The following is a 23,910-nucleotide window of genomic DNA, read 5'->3' on the forward strand; positions in this document are numbered from 1 at the left end:
ACTGGCAGAAGAATTAAGAAATTTAAAGTACTAGGCCTAATAAAAGCCCAGAACCTAACCCTTTCCTCAGCTAAAAATGACTTTAATGTGTTGTTTAAACCAAAAAGCAAACGAAGTTATGTTTTATTATTCACCCGTAAATGAAAACCTCATTTTCATGACCATTTCTGTGGTCAGCAATGATGATTCAACGCCTTTTTATGCACTTCCACTAGTTGGCCAATAGGTGTCATCGTATAGCGTGACAATTTAGTTCAATGAAGCTGAACTGTAGTCAATTGAAAAGGTTAAATTTGAAATACTGGGGCTAATTTCTGATTACCTTTGCACAAAGCAGCCCTATAAAAACGTGAAATAAAGTTTAAATGTCTCCTGCTTCACATAAACTGATCTTAGTGATGGAGAGGTTTCAATTATATAAAAAAGCTCTAATACCCGAGCATCAGATATGTTGAATAATCTCCCTGTCTGAAATGCACTCTGACAGATGAAAATATGCAGTAAATAAACAGACAATGCAATTGATCATTCCATTTTATTCACAGCAGGATTGAAGAAATCAACATCGTTTGGACTCTCATACATGCTTGCAGACTCAGTCATTCTCTCCCTTGCACAGACACACAGTGGTATGGTAGGCACACTGTATTGAAGAGCTCAGATGTGTCGTCTCTAACAGCTGATCAAAAGGAGGCACTTCTGAAGCAAACAGTGATGAGCATTTATGTTTTGAGTGTCACACAGGAGACTGATGTGCTCACGTAGTTCACCGACTTCAAAACTGTATCAGCAACTGCACACACACAAACACACACTACTGATTCACTGAACAGTCACAGCCCCATCCAATGTTTAGAAGCTTCATCATTCTGGAGTTTTACAGTATTTTTTTTTCTTTGTAGGAGAACAAAGATCCTCTATTTTCCCTTAAACTGAGATTGTAGAGAGGCAGCAGTTCCTGAACAGAACTCAATGTACAGAACCATAACCAGTGGGGGATTTTAAATCCAACTGTTTCAGAACCTGCCAGTGAAAAGCTACAAGCAGCAGAGCCCATATGGAAACTGGTCTCAGCCCTCCTCTTCATCATGTTCTGATTCTTAACAGCCAGTGCAAATGGCATTGTGCCGATTAACAGTTGGTAAAAAAAAACAACAAAAAAACTCAGTTTGAGGAACCAAAAACATGGAGCGGAGTAACGCCCTCATCCATAGCTTTCCAATGTACTAATAATTGCTCTCCTTTCTTCTGTAATCATAACAATAAGTGGGCCTGAATAGCCAAGGCTAAAGAAGAAATGATGCATGATTTGTTAAACAGCAGAATCCCCTCATTAGAAACAGTTTTACTTTGGTAACAACAGGATGAGGCTGAGGTTTGTGACACGTTCACAGTAAGAGATATTTTCAATTCTTCAGGATCAGGATTTCCCCATCACAGCAAGTCCCAAAAAAGCTGCTTGTTAGTATAAAAGTAAGAAAAACCCTTTACTTCCACCATTATCTGAAGGAAAACTTCATCCCGGTTAAGAATGTTTGCAAGAAGTCAGAAAAATAAATTACCCCACCATTTGTTTTCCTTCATCCCACTAACCCTCTCCAATAATTTACTAGTATTTCTGTTGAACTGCACACAGAGGGATTAGGTGGCAATTGTCTGACAGAGGTTGTGTATGATGTTTTTATTCCTTGAGGTTGTCGAAGTTCCAGCTCGCTGCCACTGCTCCTCTTCACCTAGAATAGTGGTTTTGGTCCCTGCGGGGTCTCCTCTGTCTCCATCTCAGACAGCCACTTTTGGCCAAGATCGCCCCGTGTTTCTGGGTGCACCGTACAGTTTGATCTGGAGGTCCAGACTCTGCTCCTCCATCACCTCTTCTGCTCCCAGATCTCAGCCATGTTTAGGTCAAGTTGCTCAAGGGTTTTCAGGGCCTGGATGTTCTCCGTGTAGAAGGCCACATCCACCACCACAAGCCTGAAAACAGACAATTTATACAGGGGGATCTTAACTAAAGTTCCCCAAGGAATTCATAGTGGTATATTTTAAGTGTTTATTTCTATTATTTTAATGATTATGAGTTGCAGCTACTAAAAACATCAGAGCTCACAAATTTAGAATATCATAAGACATTTAATTCCAGCAGACAGTCACAGACACCCTTTATAAGAAGGGTACTCCACAAAATGTCCTTGCTAATCCAGCTGGATGTTAGAGTGCTGTATCCAAACATTATTGAAAAATTCAATTAGAGGAAAAAGTGTGATAGGAAAAAGGTGCACCAGCAACAAGGAAAACCCCAGCTTTGAAATAATTGTCAGACAAAGCTCAAAGAGTTTGGGGGGGAACATGACAGCTCCTGGACTAAGTGTCACATTCTTTGTGTTAGTGCAGGTAAGCAGTTCTGTCTCTGGTTCAGGTATAGACTGAGGCCCAGATAAGCAGTTCATGACCTGGACTGACCTAAACCCCATGGAGAACCAATAGAGTATTGTCAAGGAGAAGATGAGAGACACCATGCCCAACAATGCAGATGACCTGAAGACTGCTATAGAAGCAACCTGGGCTTCTATTACACCTCAGCAGAACCACAGGCTGATTGCCTCCAGGCCACACCATATCGATGCAGTAATTTATGCTAAAGGAGATTCAACCAAATACTGAATGCAGGTACTGTACCACGAAGTACTTTTCAGTAGGCCCACATTCCTATGCTAAAAGGATCTCTTGGTCTTATGTAATATTCCAATTTTTCTTAGAAACTGCATTTAGGGTTTCTTATTAGCAGTAAACCATAATCAGCCAAATTAACAGAAAAATATTCACTGACCATTGTATTATTATGTAAACAAATAGTGAATCAGCAATCACATGGCAGCAACTCAATGCCTTCAGGCATCTAGACGTGGTGAGGACGACTTGAAGTTAAAAGCGAGCATTAAAAATGGGAAGAAAAAGGATTTTAGTGACGCTGAACGTAGTGTTGCCGTTGGGAACTGGTCCGAGTATGTCACATGCTGCTGATATACTGGGATTTTTACACAATAAGCTCCCAGGTTTACAGAGAATGACCCAAAAAAAAAAGAAAATATCCATCAAGTGACAGCTGTTTGAATGAAAATGTGTTGTTGATGTCATAGGTCAGAGGAGAATGGGCAGACTGGTTTGTGATGATAGAATCAATAACCATTTGTTACAATCAAGGTATAAGGATACCATCTCTGAACACAACGCATTGCACCTTGAAGCAGATGGGCTACAGCAGAAGAAGACCATACCAGGTGCTACTCGTATCAGATAACAGGAATCTGAGGGTACCATTCACACAGGCTCACCAACACTGGACAAGAAAAAACTGGAAAACATTCCTGGTCCGATGTCTCGATTTAAGCCACCAAGTTAGGGTCAGAATTTGGTGCAATTTTCTTGGGACAATTTAGCTCCCTTAGTACCAGCTGAGCTTTGACTGACCATCACCTCCTACCTGAGCCATGTCCAATTCTTTATAACCAGTGTACCACCTTCTGATGGCTCCTTCCAGCAGGGTAACACATAACGTCACAAAGCTCTTATATCACACTGGTTTCCTGAACATGACAATGAGTTCACTGTATGTTGATGGACTCCACAGCCAGCAGATCTCATCCCGACAGAGCAGCATTGGGATGCATTGGAATGGGAGATCTGCAGCTTACAAATGTGCAAGAGGTGAGTGATGCCATCAGTGCTGAAGATAAAAGGGTGGTCCGACCTGGTAATTACAAGGTGTACCGAATAAAGAAGCCGGTGAGTGCAGTTTGCCTTTTTGAACTGAAGTACTGAAATAATTCAACTTCTCAGATGAACCTTTAGCTTTTGAAAGTTTTGCATATTTAAAAGCTAAAGAGTGAACAGCTTGTATTTGTTAAAAGTGTCTGGGCCAAAAGCACAATTCTGGAAATTGCTGAAATTTGAATTTTTGATTTAAAAGAAATGTAAGAAACAAAGACTCAAAATAATAATCAGAGATGTAATAAGTAACGTGCTAGTTACCCATGCTGCGGTCCTCCATCATTACTGACCCCGAGTCGAGCCAGCTGCCTCTTCAAGTGCATTTTAAAACTGGCATTGATCCTCAGAAACAGCATCTGTGCAGAAAAAAAACCTTATCTTTCTGTTACAGCTGAACTCTGTTGGAACATTTAGGATGGATGAAAACTGAGCTTTCCAGAACCTCACCTGAGTCTGTTCTTCAGGCAGAAGATCAAAGATGGCTTCATGCATCTTGGCCATCTGTTTACAGATGTTTCTAAAGCAGGCCGACGGCATCGGGGCCTTCACTTCATACTGTGGAAAAACCAAAAACATCTTAGCATGAAGTTCACTCAGCTGCAACAGATCAGCTTGCAGCCAGCAGACCCAGGAACCAGCGAGCTGTTGGTTCTGGTCGTCTTTATAAACAGCTCAGGGCATCGTTGCTTGTTCACATTTAACTCATGGGTTTCTTATGATGGTGGTCCAAGAGGGTAAAAAACGAACACGTGATGACATGTTGGGTATCTTATGAATCAGATGCATTCATATATTTAACATACACATGTTGACGATCTTGATTGATTTGGAATTTTGCTTGTAAGGTACTAAGGTGCAAATGGCACCAAAACAAGACATCACTACTTATGAAATCTTAAAATGTCTTTGTTGATGTCGGTAGCTCAGTTTCCTGATTAAAAACAAAAAAACTACAGGACTTTACAGACAAATTGCATCTCAGGAGCAGAGCTGACTTTGTTGTTAATACATTCAGCTTCCTGTTATTTGCTGATGTGAACATCTCCACTGTGGCAGCCTGTAGGAACAATCATCATGTCTCTGTAAAAAACAGTTTCCTTTCTAGAACGCTCTTACACCTTTTGTGCTTCAACTGACTTCCTTTTTAACTTCACTGGCACTGAAAACAGACCGCTCAAAGCGCTTTACACTAGCGCCACATTCACCCAATCGCACTCACTAACGCTCACACATTCAAACACTGATATGCAGATCGGTAGGCAATTTGAGGTTAAGTGCCTTGCCCAGGGGCACATCGACATATGGCAGGAGGAAGCTGGAATCGAACCCACAACCTTCTGATTGCAAGACGACTACTCTTCCTACTGAGCCACAAACTGACTGAATTTGTATCAAACAACCAGTAACTGGCAGTTTCTTTCATAACCAGAACAAGTCAGATATGACCAAGACTGCTGAAGCATGAAACATAAAGGGCTGAAATGACCAGCTGCTGATCTAATCATTTAGTTCTAGCACTCCTCTACAAAAATGTGAGATTCTTGTGAAAATACAGTTGATGTTACCTTTGATAAAAACTTCTCAAACAGACTGTCCATGATGGCCACCAGCTTAGCAGATATTTCAGTTATGTGATCATTGTAGTCCTGCAAGACAACACACAACCTCCAGTAATGTTTGGGACGTTACAACACCGAGCCTGGGTCTGGATATAGTGTCGATTTGGGAACCTTTGTTACCTTCGTTATGTGGTCGAAGTGTCTGAGAACATTGAACTGTTTGGGCTGCAGTTTGGTCTCAAAATGAGCTCTGATGATGGGAATGTAGTAAACCACCAGCTGCAGACAGCGTGATGCTAATGCTACATGCACACAAACAATCTGTATTTTAATCAAACACAAAAGCCTCAGGCCGAGTAAGAAAAAGAATTCAAAGTTAGTGTGTACCCAGGTTTTTTGTAGTGATTGTCTTGAGGCCGACGACCTGCAGAGCTCCTGCTCCAAGAACCAGCTGGCAGCTGCGGGAGTTAAAGTGCTACGACAGCAAAACAGTAAAATGATTCACTGATCTAGTTACACATGTCACAGTCATGGCTGACAGCAAGCCTGATTTTAGGGCACCATCATACTAGAAATTGGCGGTAAAAAAAGAAAACATATTCCACAGAGTATGCTGCTGCACACACCGATACTGCTTCGATAAAATGCTTCTGATATATTGTGCAGCTGTAGTCCTGATAGCTCTCTTTCGTTTAACCGTCTGTACAAACATGCTAGCTAACCACTTAATGAACTCAGCTGTCCGGGCTCATTGGGCTTTGGTGATGCTGATGTTCTGATCAGCCAGGCGGAGACATCCCTACTTTGATCTATGGAGCATCTCACGCTGTTGTTATTAACATTTAATTTCCCTTTGGGATTAATAAAGTGTTTTTGAATTGAATTGAATTGAATTGGTGCTTCCTACCTTGAGCAGGTCTGACAGACGTGTTAGCATGTCTGTGGTGATGGACGGGATGTCGTTCACACACTGACAGTATTCCAGGAAGATCCGGATCAGCAGCAAAACAGTTCTGAACAAACAGAGATTTTCAAAACACATTAGAAAACAACATCTGCATGGTGCATTTGTTTCAGATGTAGAAATGCTCATTGCAACTTTTAGTCATTCATTTATATCCAAGAATTGTGTTCATATTGGTCTCCAACAGAACCAGATCACGTTAAAGTTTCCATGGTGTTTACTGGGAGGAAACTTACCCAACAACAGCATATTTCTGGCCGTTAACAAGCAGAAACTCTGCAGGTTTTCTTTCCTCTGGGCCTGTAGAATAAACAGCTTTACTCTCATATTAACAGTATGCTGTTATTGTTTGGAAGACAAGGAAAGATTACAGAAAGTATGCCATAATGTGTCGCTGGATGGAGCAGACTGTAAGGAGTGTAACCAATGTGTGTGACAGGACAATAAACAATGAACTGCTTATTGGGCCAACCTGAAACTTTGCGCTCTGGAAGTGATATTTTGCCGTCAGCAATGGAGTTGACCAGATCCTGAAACTCTGTCGGAACCTCTGCCTGCTTCCAGCGCTCATTATCCAGGAGGAGGCTGCACAGCAATAACAAGAACAACAAACCATCAGGAAACCTACATAGCATCAGAAACCTTCAGACAGCTGAAAATCCACACTGTGAAAAAACTGTTTTCCTACAAATTCAACATTTAACCACTTCCAACTTCTTTTTAGCCCATTTATAAATACTTAAACTTCAATCGGACTATATGGCAGATATTTCCAGTTTGTTTAATATTAAATCTGCAGAAAAACAGACAGAAGAAACTAAAATGGTTAAAATGGAGAGATGGACTGAAGATTAAATGGACAAACTGATGGACGAGCAGACAGATGAAAGGATGGCTGGGTGAACAAACAGATGCTGGATGAACAGAGGGATGGGCAGATAGTGGACTGACAAATGAATGGATGGACAAATGGATGGATGGATGGATATCGTTTTCAGAAATCAGAAAAGCTTTATTGCCAAGTACGTTTTTGGACATACAAGGAATTTGTTTTGGCGTAGTCGGTGCAATACAATACAAATTAAACAGTATGAACATATCTACAATATAATATAAATAATAATATAAATATTTTGAGGTAAATACGGGAAAATAAAGAGTAGAAATCAAAATATTTTTCATACTCAACCCACCCCCCCCCCCCCCTTTTTTTTTTTCCATACTTACCCAAACTAGAACCTTAAGAGGATGAAAAACTGGGTGTGCTTCTACTGTCGTCATTAAAACAGCTGCAGCAGTAAACCTTCTGAACTGATCACACTGGTTCAACCAAAGCTATGTTTTTTTTTTTAGATAATCTCACTTGAACAGGAAAAAGTGATCAAAGGTTGTTTTTTCCTTTTCATTGACCCACCGGCTCTTGCCTCAGACTGGTTGAGTTCAGGAATAAGGACACATCAGTGCACTAGTGTGCAACCCATCTAAGCAACATGTTTACCCGAGTTTGGTCTTTCGCTCTTCATGGAAACGGTTGACAAAGCGATTGGCCTGGCTCTGCAGCGCCCCCCTCAGGGAGATACTTCGCCTGCTGCACAGCTGCTCTGTACCCCGGACAAACCCCTCCACCGCCTGAGAGAGAGACACAAACTCCGCCGAACTCAGGCGCTCCAGGGAACCGTCCTGTTGGAAGGAGGCACAAACAGGTTTCCTGAACCAACATCATCACACAGTACCTTCTCTGAACACTGATCTCATGGTGAAGTGCATTATACCTTGGCTCTGGCCGTAAGGACTTTAACGCAGCGGTCGTGGCTAACGTCAGAGGCCTTATACAGCAGCTCCTGGAGGCTACTGTTCACCTGGTTCAGCTCCAGCTCAGTTGGTATCAAGTTCTCACCAGAGCTGAACACAAACATATTCATTATTAACCTTTTCTTTCTAGTGGATGAAAGACTTTCAGGTGGAAAAAGAAGATTCTACTCAAACGTTTCGTTTTACCAACATGACCTTTGCTTGGTTCAATATTTTCTTCCTATAATATATCCCAGGTATAGTTTAGCTGGCAAGTAGTGAGGAGGTCATTTCTATCGGTGCTGCTGAGATCGTTTAACTTTCGTTCCTCAGATTAGTGTTCTAAATAAATGAAAGGTGATCCAGAGCAACATACATGAAGCTGTGTTCTGCGCCAGCAGACATCGCTGGGATTCCGAAGGAAGAGTCGCTTTCTGCAGTGGTTTCAGTCCGGTTCTGCTGGAACCTTGAGCCCACTGCTAAGCGCTGATCCTGACCTACAGTCCCCGACTCCTGCTGCTGCTGAGCTTCATTCAACGCGTCACTGATGAACAGGCCCTCATGGGTGAGATAAGCTAGCTCAGCTTCCCCTTGCAATGCAGATGAACCCAGGCAGGCATCTTGGTCCACTGGCCCGGAACTGGTTTCAGCCAGGAGTCGATTCTTTCGGTTTAAAGACAGAACCTGAAGAACTACACTCCTGATCACGTTTAAAGTATCCTAGCAAACAAAAAGAGGGAAAATTAAACTTTTTACTGCAGTGTATTGACCCTGCAGCGTCTGCAGGTGTTAATAATCCGAGACGAGAGAAAAACTGAACTGCTCAGACTCTTCCCTCACCTTGATCCTCTGCAGGAAGAGAAGAAAACTCTCAAAGATGTTTTCTAGCAGCTCAAACCACTGAGGGAATGTCATCAGACGCATCTGGTCAGCTAGCCTTAAACACAATCATTTACATTATGGTTGAAAAACTTTTGAAATTCGGGTATATTTTATGAACAAAATAATTCAGAATATTCACATGAACTTTTCCATGGTTTTTAGGCAACAGACCAACTAAAATAGTTTCTAATTTAGAAGAGGAAAGGAAATGATACAAGTGATTTTTCTTTTATTTAACAAATCTGCAAAAAGTGGAGTAACGGTCTCTAGCACCCAGCACTTTACATAGACTCCCAGTTGGACTGAAGTCTGAACTTTAACTGGGACATTCTAACATGACTTATTTAAATATTTTTGTTGTAGCTCTCGCTGGATGTCTAGAGTTGTCACCATTCTGGAAGGAGAAGCTCTGGCCCAGTCTCAAGTCATTTGCGGGCTCTAACAGGTTTTCTTCCAGGATTACTCAAATGCTGAATTAAATCCAAACATCTCAACAAGTCTGACCAGTTTCACTGTCCCTGCTTAAGAAAGGCATCCCCACAGCATTAAACTGCTACTACCATGCTTCACAGTGGACATGGTGTGTTCAGAGGCATGTGGAGAGTTGGTTTTCTGCTACACAAAGCATTTTCCATGTAGGCCAATAAGTCTAATTCTGGATTTACACTGCTTGCGCCCCGCTGGGACACCCACTTCGCTGCCATTCGCTCCAGTCCTGATTTACATCGGAACCATTGTGAGGCCCAGAGGTTCTCAGATTAGTGGGAAATGTGAGACCACACGATAAAAACCAGTGATAAATGTGGAAGTCAGACCAAAACAACTCATTCTGTGGAAGATGGATGTAAAACAACTGCTTTACAAACAAAAGGTTTCAGAATAAAATCCATATCTTTTGTTTATATTATGTGTGAATATTATGCATAACCACAAAACGATTTATTTACAAAGCATAGATGTAAAAAAATAAAAGGGTATATTTATTGATATAGTGGAGCCTTTAAGAAAATCTAGTCTGTGTTTAGTGAATTATTTTGAAAATACAGATGTTCACTCCTGAAGTTTCCTGTAGGTGCACTGAGACCTGTGGATATCGTCTCTGAACTCGCGCCGACATAAATGGACTCAGGTCATATTTGGCAGATGGCCGTGCAGCCTGCACCGCCCTGCGTCGCACCCCCTGAGGCAGTGTGAACGCTCGCATGGACTAGAAACGGTGCGTAATTACTGTGGTGTTCTTACCGTGGCAGAGCGGAGACGGACGTTGTATAAATTGGGGGCTACTAATAAAGTTTTCTTTAATGAATAAACCAACAGTTTTACTGGTTATTATGTGGCTCTACTGAAAGCTTTGGACGTTTGAATTTTATAAACATGCACTGGTAAACTCAGACAGCACTAGTTCAATAAAAGTCAAGATTCTGGTCTTTATTCATTCTTTAAGTCAGTTTAAACATTCAGTTGGGTAGAGAAGTTAAGGACTTAAATCAAAAGTCAGATCAACTCACTTGAACAGGAGTTTATATGATTTTTTTTATTGAAGGTTTTCTGCACCTGTGTGCAGAAAACCTTCAATAACCTGAGGATTCATGATTGATCAGGTGACTTACTTAACGATGACTTCGGTGTTAATCTCTTCAATGTGCACAACACACTCTGCCACACACTGCAAAAACAAACAGGTCCAATAAATAAAAAGAAAAGCTTAACACATTGGTCTATGATGCACAGGTTGAAAGTAATTATAACACTGTAGCACGACGTGTACCTGCGAGACAATGGCCTTAGCAGCTGTGACCATCTCATCAGTGTAAATATCCAAGAAGTCCAGCTTCCTTTGCCGCAGCAGACCAAACACCAGCGACTCCAGACGCTCCTTTAAACACAAGGAACAAGCAGAAGATCCTGAGTCCACAAACACACAGCAGATCTTTTACCTCACAGTCTGAGCAGTTTCACATCAGTTTTACATGAAAAGGTCATCTTCACAGGAAAAAGGTCAGTAATAATTAAAATGGGTAGCGATCATGTCAAACAGACTAACCATGTTTAAATATCAATGATCAGGGAAGGTAAAATAGGCTCTGGATCTGCCTAAAGTAATTAACCCCACCCACAAAGCAAACAAAGAATCATCCACATGCTCGATTCATAGCCTGGTGACTGAGCCAGATTTTAGCATCACAGGAATTTTATGAATTTGATTCAACTTGTCTGCTGTGTGTGTGTGTGTGTGTTTAGGTGTGTGTGTCCCACCTTTTGAGAGTCAGCATTTGATTTATGAACCTGTGATGAGCACAGTATTCATTAAACACAGAATCAACTCCAAAAAGGAATAAAACTGTCAGTCTTTGTGAAAGGTTAAAGAGTAAAAATACAGACTAAACTACAGTAGCTTATTCTTGGAAAGCAGATGTTAGACTCTGAAGGAGTGTCCTGTTCAATTAACCTGAAATCCTTCTTCTCACATTTATTTTTGTGGTTATGGTGCTTCTGTGAGTTAACAAAACTATGTGCTTTCCAGCTTTGCCACAAAACCAAATTTTTAATTTTTATATTTCAAAAGAAGGCAAGAAAGAATAAATGTATGGTTTGCTAACAAATCTGAGGAAAATACATTAAAGACCTAATCAAGACAGAAAAAGCTGAGCTGCTGTAACTTCCTGAAGGTGGTTTTTAGAGATAAATGTCAGCTAAAGCAAACAGGATGAATAAAGGCTTTGAAAACAGACCTTCTCCAGCACCTGTGGCTCCTCCTTTAAACTGCGGATCAGATCGCTGCGGGCATACATGGTAAAGTCCTCCACCATCATCTTGTCGATCAGCTTCTCCAGCTCACACAGCTGGGAGCCCAGATGTCTGAGGGACACACACAAGACATCAGTGCAGCAGTGGCAGTGGGTGCAGTTTACACAGATCAGTGACCATTTCAGCTGCACCTCCAGGAAAAATAAAACAAATCTGTTAAAGACTGATGAACTTCATACCCGAATGTAGAATGGACCAAAAAATTTACACACCTGCAAAGCTACACATAAAACTAAACTGACGTAGGACAAAAAAAAAAACTCAATTCTCCGTAGATGAAGAAAAAATATATATATATTTTCCTACCTGAAGCTGTGGATTCCCTGCAGCTCCTGCTGCAGCACCTCCTTGGTGGTGGAGATGAGCTCCAGCGCCCCTACAAACTCTGAGGTAGAGAGCAGCAGCTGCACGGTGGGCTGTGTCTGATGCACCGCTGCCATCAGTTTCAGCTTGTTGTGCAGCTTCACGCAGTTGTTGCGAGTCAGCGCAGTGCGGAGGGCGCGGAGAGGCCCCTGGCACATGACCCGGTCCATAGCAGCTGTCCGGCTCCGCAGGACAGCCACCGCCTGCTGCGTCTCCTGCAGCTGGTCCTGCAGCTTGTGCTGTGAGGACATGGCGTGGAAAAAGGCCTCAGAGCGCAGTGAGATCTGCCGTGCGATGCTGACCTCTACTATGTCCAGGTAGTGACTCAGCTGAAGGAAGGCAGGAAATCTCGGTTTAAGTGCTTTTTATTGCAGATTACTTCCAGAAACACAGGGGAGAATAGGCAAATATTACCAAATTAGAAAGATGTTTCAACTCCCCTGGAGGGGAAACAAATGTAATTTGTGAAACTGAACCCCTCAGAAGAGTCTATTCCTCCTTATAACTTGTGTTTAATCAGAGGTCCACAGTGAGAAGTAAAAAAAAAAAGAAGAAAAGTTAAGCTCATTATTGTGGTGTAGTAGAATTAGGTTTTCACTGTAGAAGCCCACAACTCCAGTGTTCAGGAAGATCTAAACAGCCAGTGCAGCTGGTTTGTTTGGATCTCTTACTGAACCTATTAATACTGGCAAGGTGTTGAACTCCTGTCCTCTGCTGAATGATCTGTGTTTCAGCTGTGGGTTCACCTTTTCCTGCAGCAGTTTGGAGGAGGCCACGTCTCTGCTTTTCCCCCCTGCACTGTGGAAATGGGACCAAGGCAGGACAGTGTTGAAAGTAGATGGATCCTCCAAAGCAAACTCTGGCCTCATAAAAATCTACAAACCACACAGAAAAAAACCCAGAACAGTCAAGTTATTGCAGAGAACTCACTGTACAGGTCCTTCTCAAAATATTAGCATATTGTGATAAAGTTCATTATTTTCCATAATGTCATGATGAAAATTTAACATTCATATATTTTAGATTTATTGCACACTAACTGAAATATTTCAGGTCTTTTATTGTCTTAATACGGATGATTTTGGCATACAGCTCATGAAAACCCAAAATTCCTATGTCACAAAATTAGCATATCATTAAAAGGGTCTCTAAATGAGCTATGAACCTAATCATCTGAATCAACGAGTTAACTCTAAACACCTGCAAAAGATTCCTGAGGCCTTTAAAACTCCCAGCCTGGTTCATCACTCAAAACCCCAATCATGGGTAAGACTGCCGACCTGACTGCTGTCCAGAAGGCCACTATTGACACCCTCAAGCAAGAGGGTAAGACAAAGAAAGACATTTCTGAACGAATAGGCTGTTCCCAGAGTGCTGTATCAAGGCACCTCAGTGGGAAGTCTGTGGGAAGGAAAAAGTGTGGCAGAAAACGCTGCACAACGAGAAGAGGAGACCGGACCCTGAGGAAGATTGTGGAGAAGGGCCGATTCCAGACCTTGGGGGACCTGTGGAAGCAGTGGACTGAGTCTGGAGTAGAAACATCCAGAGCCACCGTGCACAGGCGTGTGCAGGAAATGGGCTACAGGTGCCGCATTCCCCAGGTCAAGCCACTTTTGAACCAGAAACAGCGGAAGAAGTGCCTGACCTGGGCTACAGAGAAGCAGCACTGGACTGTTGCTCAGTGGTCCAAAGTACTTTTTTCGGATGAAAGCAAATTCTGCATGTCATTCGGAAATCAAGGTGCCAGAGTCTGGAGGAAGACTGGGGAGAAGGAAATGCCAAAATGCCAGAAGTCCAGTGTCAAGTACCCACAGTCAGTGATGGTCTGGGGTGCCGTGTCAGCTGCTGGTGTTGGTCCACTGTGTTTTATCAAGGGCAAGGTCAATGCAGCTAGCTATCAGGAGATTTTGGAGCACTTCATGCTTCCATCTGCTGAAAAGCTTTATGGAGATGAAGATTTCATTTTTCAGCACGACCTGGTACCTGCTCACAGTGCCAAAACCACTGGTAAATGGTTTACTGACCATGGTATCACTGTGCTCAATTGGCCTGCCAACTCTCCTGACCTGAACCCCATAGAGAATCTGTGGGATATTGTGAAGAGAACGTTGAGAGACTCAAGACCCAACACTCTGGATGAGCTAAAGGCCGCTATCGAAGCATCCTGGGCCTCCATAAGACCTCAGCAGTGCCACAGGCTGATTGCCTCCATGCCACGCCGCATTGAAGCAGTCATTTCTGCAAAAGGATTCCCGACCAAGTATTGAGTGCATAACTGTACATGATTATTTGAAGGTTGACATTTATTGTATTAAAAACACTTTTCTTTTATTGGTCGGATGAACTATGCTAATTTTGTGAGATAGGAATTTTGGGTTTTCATGAGCTGTATGCCAAAATCATCCGTATTAAGACAATAAAAGACCTGAAATATTTCAGTTAGTGTGCAATGAATCTAAAATATATGAATGTTAAATTTTCATCATGATATTATGGAAAATAATGAACTTTATCACAATATGCTAATATTTTGAGAAGGACCTGTATACAGCCGTTTCCACTGATGTACTTAAAATCCTAAAAGATGAACATATCCTCATCCAGTTTTAGGTAACAACCAGCCTCTGATCATGCTCACCATCCTTGTCCTTCAGGACGTGGAGATGGTTCAGGCAACACAATGATTGCTCTCCTTCAGAGGATTAATGCATGATAAAACAGAACTACCTGCTTAGGTGATCGGTCTCTTACCTCCCTCCTGCATTTTAATTTATATTAGACAAACAGTGCAAGATATCATGCTGCCATTCTGGCACCTATCACTCTGAGGAGAAGCTCAGTCATTGGCAGTTTTCTCACGTTTTCATAATAGAGGACCTTCTTTTAGTTTAAGTGGTAGAGAAGAAATTTGCTCAAAGTAGCAGAGCAGAAAGATTAAATATGTACATATCCATCCATCCCTCTGTGACTTCTCCAAGGTCAGGGTTCAGGTGGGAAACAGACATCCCTCCTTCCAGCAGCTCAGTCCCTTTGATGTGGAGGAGCAGAAGCTCTACTAGCAGGTCTTGGATCTTGTTCCTTTGGTCATCTATAATCTTAGACCACAGTGAAGGCTGGAATGTAAATGGACTGGTAAACCTTTGTTTTTCGGCTCAGCTCCATGTTCCCCAGAACACATTTTTAAAACACCAATCAATCTTTTAAATTAAGGGTAAAACTAAAACATATTTTAGACATTTTTCTAAATTTGTCTCTGCATGTGATTGTCCTTGACTTGTCAACCAAGTGACCTCCCTACTGCGGATCTTTGGCGTTTATAAGGGTTTTTAAGGGAACAGGGTTCTCGTGGTTCTGTCTCCACAAGCATATTTAATATTTTCTGATACAACAGCACAAGGAGTTTGAGACAGTAAAGAAATCGACAGCAAGATATTTTCAATAGACTGCGTCATGCTGGCCTCAACTGTACAGTATGATTGCTGCTGACGTCACAGCTTGTAAACTAACTAGGTTATAGCACAAAACCTACAACAAAATGATGGGTGGAGCCAAAAATAAAACCTGTCCACACCCTTAAAAAGCAAGAGGAGGTCTTACCTTTGGAACTTGTTCTAGCTCGGTTCTGGATTTGTCTGCAGCAAAAACAAAAAAGGTTTGATTCAATTATTGAAAAAAAAAACTATAAATTAAGGGCTTATTGTACAAAAAACAAAAAGATTTTATGGGCAGTTATACATGATCCTGAACAAAGGGGCTCCTCCAGGATGTGCATTTGGTTCTATGCATTTCTGCCAGATGACTGAACTGCCTAATTCAGCACCAAGCAGCTCACTTCGTTTCCAGATGGTACAAAGTGAAGGAACTTTGAAGCAATAAAGATTAAACATTTTACAGAGAAAATCTCTAACAGTTTTTTTAAAAACATAAAGTAAAGAATTGTCCCCATATTTGTTTTGCACCACTCACTTTAACACCACATTCCAACCAGTTTTAGGTTTGGACCCTTGATGGGGCCATTGTAGAACCTTCAATAAAGTAAATTCAATTTGCGTTTTTAAAAGCAAAAATTCACAAATATTAATGTAAGTCATGTAAGGAAACTGCACAGGTGAAAATAAGGTCTAAACAAAGCAGTCTTAAGTGTTTCAATTGTTACAGAGTTTAGACAAGTGCAGCTAGATTCAGTTTAAGGGTATACAAATAATATTGTACCAAAAAAAGAAAAAAAAACCTGTCTAGCTTAGTCATTGCTGCAATCACTCATCCTTAAGATGCTTAGGACAAAAAAACACTTCCCGGCAACATGAAAAGATTACCAGCAAAGCAGATTACTGGGAGCGGTCTTATCGACCATGGTGTAACAAAAATGGGGTGGGGTTGTGTAAAAGTCATTAGATCCGCATCAGCTATATTTTCTTAATTAATTATCAAAAAAAAGAAGTTTTTTCTGGCAAATAAAAACAATATTACAACACAGATCATACCAAGCTGAAATAATAGCTTTCATTAAGAGTAACAGGCCAATGCAGAACATTCAGCTTTTACAGGATCGCTCACATATGCTAATAATCATTTCTCCAAGCATTATTGATGAGAAACCCCTTGGAGTAACTTCCCCTTTTAAATCAAAGACACAAAAAACACAAGTGATCACTTAAATTTTAGACAGTGTTTTGGTGAATATATATATATATTTTTTCCTATTGTTTGACGTAGATTTGTATTCATCTTCAAGGTTTTCCTAAAACCTGATGAGTGACACACCTGAGGTCACAGGGCCTGAACTCTGACCAAAGGCTAAGATCTTCCGTGCAGTTCATGTAAACCCACAAAACATTTGTCAAAGACAAAGATATAGCAATCTGTTTGAATGAAGTATCCTCACCAATTGCCTTCTTTAATGTTCAATATAGTAGTCTTTATATTTTATGTGCTGTGTTGTGCAATAGTACACTGAAAGCAGCATTATCTTTCACTGATTGGCTTATGGACTAAAGCGGATGCAGAGAGAGGGCGACTCCTCCAACAGCAGATTAATAATTCATACCGTGGTTGGTGGGGATACTGCAAACTGCATCCACATCATCCTTACTGGGACAGATAGTCTTGCAGCGTTCGTGGATTCGTTCCCTCTATAAATAACAGCATACAAAGAAAACAGATTGGGTGTTTCAGATAAGGTCCAAACACCAATGAGATAACGTTGTCTGTCAAATGAGAGTAATAAAGCTCAATGCAGCAGAAATAAGGAAACAGAGACATCAGCCACTGTAAGGTCTTAGTCAAATAATCACTGTGAAACCTGAGGCAGGAAATAAACAGACAAAGGGCTTGGTTACGTGATTAACTTTGTAAACTAGATGAGTAACTGAAAGAAAAAGTTGAAGGAGAATAGTTAACGGAGTATACAGCATATGTTCAATATGTCCAAACCATTTCTCCTTTTACAGCCACATGAAACTGACTGCAAAACATTTAACACCAGCATAAGGAATAAAAACCTGCTGAATGAGCATGTAAGGAAGTGTAATAAAGCATGATCTTCTTCCACTGTAACACAAAGAAGAAGAAAACGAAGAGAAGCACATCAGGCTGTCTGCATTTTTCTTTACAAACTCAAATATTCTCTGTAAAAACAAAAAAAACCTTTAGGATTTATCATTATTCTGAATCACTAAACTAATCTTTAGTTATATAACCAGTGTTTCTGAGAACTGCTTCACATCTGGGTTGAATGGAGTCGACCAACATCTGGCTCCTGTGAACAGGTATTCCAGCCCAGGATGATCTGACAACATTCCACAACTCCTCTGCATTTCTGGTCTTGCCTCAGAAGCAGCATCTTTAACGTCACTCCACAAGTTTTCAATCCGATTAAAGGTCCAGGGATTGGGCTGGCCACTCCAGAACTGCCAACCTACTGGTGTGTTTGGGGTCGTTGTCTTGTTGACACATCCATTTCTTCTTCAGCATAAGGCAACATGAGCTCTTCAAGTCTTATCTATGCAAACTGATCCATGATAACTTGTATGCGATAAGTAGGGCCAGCTGCATATAAGAGAAACGTCCCCAATCATGATGCTTGAACCACCATGCTTCACTGTCTTCGGCCCTTTGACTGACATCTGGGCTCCCTCTGTATGGTTTTTATGTCGGCTATTGTGCAAGCGGCGAGTCTGTGCCCGCTTCCTTTCACCCTATGCGACCACTAACAGTAACGCTTTCTAAAATCATGTCAGCTTTGAAGAGTGGGTATAAACCATGATGTTCTTTCCAGTAGCTGCTAAGCACAAATCGGGTGACGGTCATTCTACTAAAAGGTGAGGAGCAAAATGATGGGCCTTCAGCGAGAACTAACACTGCGTCAGTCATAGTCAAGGACGTCATAACAAACAGAAGAATCCTGCATCAATTCCAGCATGGAAAGAAGCCTTCCAATGACTGGAAATAACCATCGATGAAGCCAATAGGCCTTAACATTGGGTTATTTCCACTCACTTTTGAACCTTTGATTTTACTTTTATGCTAGCGATGCTATTTTTGCTAACCACTTCCATGATTTTAGTCTACTGACACATACCGATAGTTATCATGGTCACTATTAGCCATCTATAATGTGCGTTTCCTATAGAAATGTCTACATTACATAGAACATTTTCTTTAGCACCCCAAATAAAATAAAAAGTGTTTCTTTTTAGCACACACACACACACACCCCCACACACCCCAACCTGGACAGGTTGCCAGTCCATCACCGGGCAAATTATTTGCCAGGCGGTAAAATGATTTCTACCAAGTACAGTGACTGAGCTGGTTAGTCTAGTTGGTTTTGTCTTATTTTGAAAACAACTGTATGGATGCTACACATCAGCATGTGTATATCAATTGTAAAGACAACAAGTTCAGTATATAGCGTCTGCCATACTCGCTTTGCCCATTGTTTACATTGGATTTTGCCACTTGTCCTGCAAAACTGTGATGTCTGTCCAACTTCAGTGCTGGAAGAGATGTAACATGTCCATTTAGACTGGGGTCGCTTTACAAAACATCAGCTATCAATCCAAAGAAAAAAAGAATTGCCCTCTCACACTTCTTGGAATTCAGACCAATGTGTCGCAGTGAATTAATGTTGATCTAACCCAAGAGTTTTAAACATGCTGCTTACAACATCGAAGTTACTTTTAAGTCTACTTTTAAGACTCTTTAGTTCTACGGTTATATTTTGGCATTTAGCCACAAAAATGGAATTGCCGTTATCAGATGTAGATGTAAAGGCCATTCAAATGTCTATTCAGAAACAAATTAAGCTCTGAGAAATATAACCAGGGGGTTACCTGCGTCATTTCCTGCGAGTATGGCCCGAAGTGGTCCCTGGTGATGTTGGGCAGGTGGAAAGAGGGCATGACCTCTGTCTCTGTAAAGTCCAGCCCCCATGTTTTAGTAAAAAAGTCTGACTCTCGTTTGGCCAGTCTCGGGTCGTTTAGCGCAGCGGGGAGGTTGACCTTAGAGCTGTACACTGTCCACCGGTCGTGTTCCGCCACCACGGATGGACCATTGCACAGACTCCGCCCTTCACCTGTCGACCACACAACAGGGAATCATTTCATAAATAAACAAAAAACTTTATTAAAGAATGTATTTCATGCTCCCTTAAAGCGAAGCTTTAATTTAGGACCATAAATCAGTAAAACTACACGATTCATACTAATCTAACTTCTTTCCATAGAAAAACTAAATATTACAGTAAAATATCCATTTAGTAAATAATGGATAGCTTTACATTTTTTGTCACATAGGTCTGCATGTGGGGAAATGTGTTAAAATGGAAAAAATGACATTGATTTGGCAACGAAGAACCATTCTAAAAGAAATCAGCTCATTACAGAAAAAAAACACTGCTTTGAGAATCACCAAATCAAATGGTGTAGAATCACAGCATCACAGGTTTATTTTCCCAGTTAAACCACTAAGAATTTATGTAGACTTGTTGCTTTTCTCAGTTTTCCAATTACAAACTAGATGTTTTAACACAAGGCAGATAAATACACCCCATAAGACTGGAAAAAAAAATATAGACATGGTTCAGTACAATGAAGAGTTCTTTTTGTGCTGACCGGTCGGTTCCTTGGGGCAAACGTCAGGCAGGGAGCGAATGCCCCGGCAGCGGGGAGGGGAAGGACCATGCTCCTTCCGGTAGATCCCATCTCGACCCCCACCAGCAGGATGCCGCACTGGGGAGGAGCCGTTACTGGAGGCCATGGCATTGGGACTCGCCTCCCAGGAGGCTAGCTGGAAATCCAATAAAACACACTGAAGTGTAAAAATGATGTCTGTGTATTTGAGGTGAAGTAAACCTTTTTAAGTATTGTTGTATTATTCTTAAATGTTAAAACAGTGAAACATGCAGACACGTTTTCACATTACATAATGTAACTGAGCAAACTCCAACAAATCCTTTGTCCTGTGGCATTTTCTACACAGAGCCGATAGCAGTTCTAATCTCACTGCTCATACTGAGGAGCTGTAAGACCCCCGCTGCTAATCCCATCACACAGATTACATGAAACATATGCAACTTTACCGTTAGTATCAGGACTACTAGTAATGCAAATGTATGAATAAGTATGATACTTTAGACTCCGATGCAAAGATTGGCTGACAATTATCTGAGGTAATTCAAATAACCAGCCAATTTCTATCTACACTTGATAAAATGATAGGCACAGATTAAGGATACATTAGGGAACGTTGTAGAACTCATTAGCTTTTCTGTCCCAAAAAAAACCACACTACTCCACATTACTATTGTGTCTACAGGAGCTATATTTGTTAGCGATGCTTCCATTAATCACCCAGTGGCTTGAATCGGGCAGCTTTTCCTTGACTGGCTCTGATCAGAGCGGTTCTGATCGAGAGTTTATTTGTTGCACTATCACCCTTTAGGGGAGTTTTTATGTTAGTCAGATCCCTTAACAGTGGAGCAAAGAGCATAGAAGAAAGCAAACACCTCACAGTGACAAAGACAGTGACAAAGTTAAAGTAGGCCAATACATTTTTACTGAGTTTTAGGATCTTACTTTCAAAAAATATATACATCTGGTGTGGACATCAATGGCAGTTAGAGACCATGTAACTGGCAAAATATATTATTGCCATGAAGATGGTGAATGCATGGCACTTGAACTATGACCTCCCACCAAAAAACTGCAGTGCTCTGCAAATGCAGCATTGCAAACATAGATATTATGAAGATGCCTGCAAGTCACTATATTCTGCTGCTCTAGTTCCTACAGATTTCCTGTTCTAAAATGCCCACACCTTTCCAGACTCTTTTTGTTTCCAGGCAGTTTTGATAACATTCTGGAAATTTCAGGAAAAAAAACCACTTACTTTGAACTCTTAAAACTAGAGTTTCCTGTAAATCATAAGCTAGAGGCAGACTTCAGAGGACGGTCAGCAATGTACCCGTCTATATGAGCTGCTGGAATATTAGCAATGCTTCAATCGGCTGTAGCTTAGTGATCAATTAGTTCTGACTGGCAACATGTCTCAGATCAAGCAGCTGTAAAGTTTTGATCTGTAGCAGCCAATCTTTACCTTGAAGGCTGTGCTTGAAAAGGTGCAGATGTGCAAACAATGCATGACAACTCACCTACAGATCTCTAGAGGCTAAAGGGAAATTCTGCTGCAACAAACAACTTGTTTCCACTTGTAATAATGTAAATAGATTTTTCAGTTCCCAGAGAAAATGGCAATAATTATCTGAGGTGAAATAAAACATGGAAAAAAATAAAATGAATACCATCTGTCCTTCGTCTGGGTCTGATGTCTCAAGCAGTCAATATGTGAAATGCAGTGTAGCAGTCCATCACAAGGCACCAGAGACAAAGGGGACAGACAATCATGCACAAATAAGGTTGATCTAGATTACTTCCTAAGCTATGGGAGGAAGCCAGAGTACCCAGAGAAAACCCACACAAGCATGGAGAGAACAAAGTTCATACAGAAAGACCATGGCCAGGAATTTAAACAACTGCATCACTGTGCATTAAAACGATCAGCAGGGCTGAAAAGCCCAGATCGGTCAACCACTACACTGAACCTCTCACGAGTCAAAACCAGGTGAAATTCACATTAAAAAAAAACATGGCCCACAAGGCAGAACATGTTTGTGATAATTTATCATTACTAGACAGGTAATTAATGATCCATGAAGGTAATAAACTGAGAACGCTTTAAATTAATAAACAAAACAACAGATTGTTCAGCAAAGCATTGGCATTTTAGATATCTGAATACATTGTCTAAACGCTGACCGGATGCCAGTGTGGTTTAATACAGTCTGACGTGATATCATGGTCTCTGGTGTCTAATACGTAAACAAATGCTATTAGTCAAGGAATGTTTTATTAGTTGTCAAACTTAAACATTACTACGGATTTTAAAGACACACACACACACACAGGTCATCAGGCGACAATGCTGACATGTTGGCTAGTACAAATTAACTTCTGGGATTTTGTGCTGCTGGGCTGAACTGTCAGGTCATGGCTGAGGCTCCCTTCAGAAAAGGCAACTGTGACGGACGCTAGCCAGCTAGCTTTAGCTCCGCTCTCTTCTTCGTCTGTACTTGCTAAATTGCAACCAGTAGAACTGACAACGAAGTTAGAACAAAATACCAATACACGGCAGACAAAAGCACTTCTACCTTTGATATCACAAGGCGAAACAACGAAGAATATCTGTTGTCTGAGCCACCAGCTAAAGCTAATGCTAATGCTGTCAGCTGCGGTTACACGTAGACTGGCTAATGCTAACAGGCTTAAAATGAGCAACCAACCGGACCATACACAAATCAAAAACAAATGTTTAGTGACTGTGGAGCTTTAGTCACGGTCGTACCGGTCTTGAAAAGCGTGGTTTCCGGTAGCTCTCCTTTTCGGCATCACAGGAACACTGGAGGAACTGCGAGGGAAATAAACAGAAATACTGAAAAAGGTAGCACCGGTACAACGACCATCATGCACTGCTGAAGCAAAAGAAAAACTGGTGTTTTCATGTTTCTCTTCGTAATGTCGATGCTGCCACCTGCTGACCAAAGATTTCTTTACATACATTATTGTCAAGTTCTGTGAATCTGATTTCAAAGTTTTAATTTCTGACTTACTTTTACGCTCCATTCCATCGCCTTTTATCGATCATCCAGACCAAAACGGATCCTATATTCAACTGTTATTCATCTAACTACGATCCTAATGTAATCGATCCAGAAACAAGACCAGCACAACTTCAACAACTCCTGTAACTGGCAGATGGACTTTCTCTGACACACATGGGGTGCTGATGTTCACACTGCTGTAAAATGACTACCAGCTGATATGCATAAAGCAATCAATCTCCTGCTCAAGTTTGGGAATGGTAGAGCTATTTGTGGGTCTTCTGTCCAATACAATATCATAGAAAAAGCAAAGGATGTGATCATGGACCATCATCCATCTGATCATAAACATCGCTGGTGCCTAGAGAGAGTGTACATGACTAAAATTAATTACGTCCGATCCAAAGGAGGTGCTTCAAAAACTGGGACCATGTGTCCCTCCCATCCCCTGATCAGCTCCCTTCTTAAAAAGGTAGCAGAGCCTCTGGCCTGGATATACCAGAATAAGGAACAGCCTTTCACACCAAGCTCTGAGAAGTATTTAACATTCTCAATGCTTTTCACTTTATTTCAATATGTGTCTTATGCATATAGGAAAATAGATTACACAGCTGGCTTTG

The 23,910-nt window shown here is 41.2% G+C and overlaps 1 protein-coding gene across 2 annotated transcripts; it reads right to left on the reverse strand.

Moving 5' to 3' along the window:
- Nucleotides 1–520: 520 nt before the first annotated feature.
- On the reverse strand, nt 521–23,624 carry vps54 (VPS54 subunit of GARP complex). Of its 2 annotated transcripts, XM_047366193.1 has the most exons (25): nt 23,300–23,624; nt 23,035–23,097; nt 20,247–20,421; nt 19,467–19,708; nt 17,180–17,264; nt 15,730–15,764; nt 12,879–13,007; nt 12,076–12,461; nt 11,694–11,820; nt 11,218–11,247; nt 10,730–10,837; nt 10,572–10,627; nt 8,920–9,016; nt 8,456–8,799; nt 8,061–8,190; nt 7,787–7,968; nt 6,761–6,873; nt 6,525–6,588; nt 6,232–6,337; nt 5,712–5,799; nt 5,505–5,626; nt 5,331–5,411; nt 4,213–4,320; nt 4,027–4,121; nt 521–1,971 (listed from the first exon to the last, which is right to left on the reverse strand). In XM_047366193.1, exons 1-25 carry the CDS (start codon nt 23,315–23,317, stop codon nt 1,866–1,868), a joined length of 3,090 nt encoding a protein of 1,029 aa, XP_047222149.1. In that variant the 5' UTR covers nt 23,318–23,624; the 3' UTR covers nt 521–1,865. The 2 variants fall into 2 exon arrangements, with proteins under 2 accessions (XP_047222149.1, XP_047222150.1); XM_047366194.1 differs by lacking the exon at nt 11,218–11,247 and having other exon boundaries at nt 23,300–23,617.
- Nucleotides 23,625–23,910: the final 286 nt, after the last annotated feature.

Source organism: Girardinichthys multiradiatus, chromosome 5 (genome assembly GCF_021462225.1).
Source record: "Girardinichthys multiradiatus isolate DD_20200921_A chromosome 5, DD_fGirMul_XY1, whole genome shotgun sequence".
Classification (NCBI taxonomy): domain Eukaryota; kingdom Metazoa; phylum Chordata; class Actinopteri; order Cyprinodontiformes; family Goodeidae; genus Girardinichthys; species Girardinichthys multiradiatus.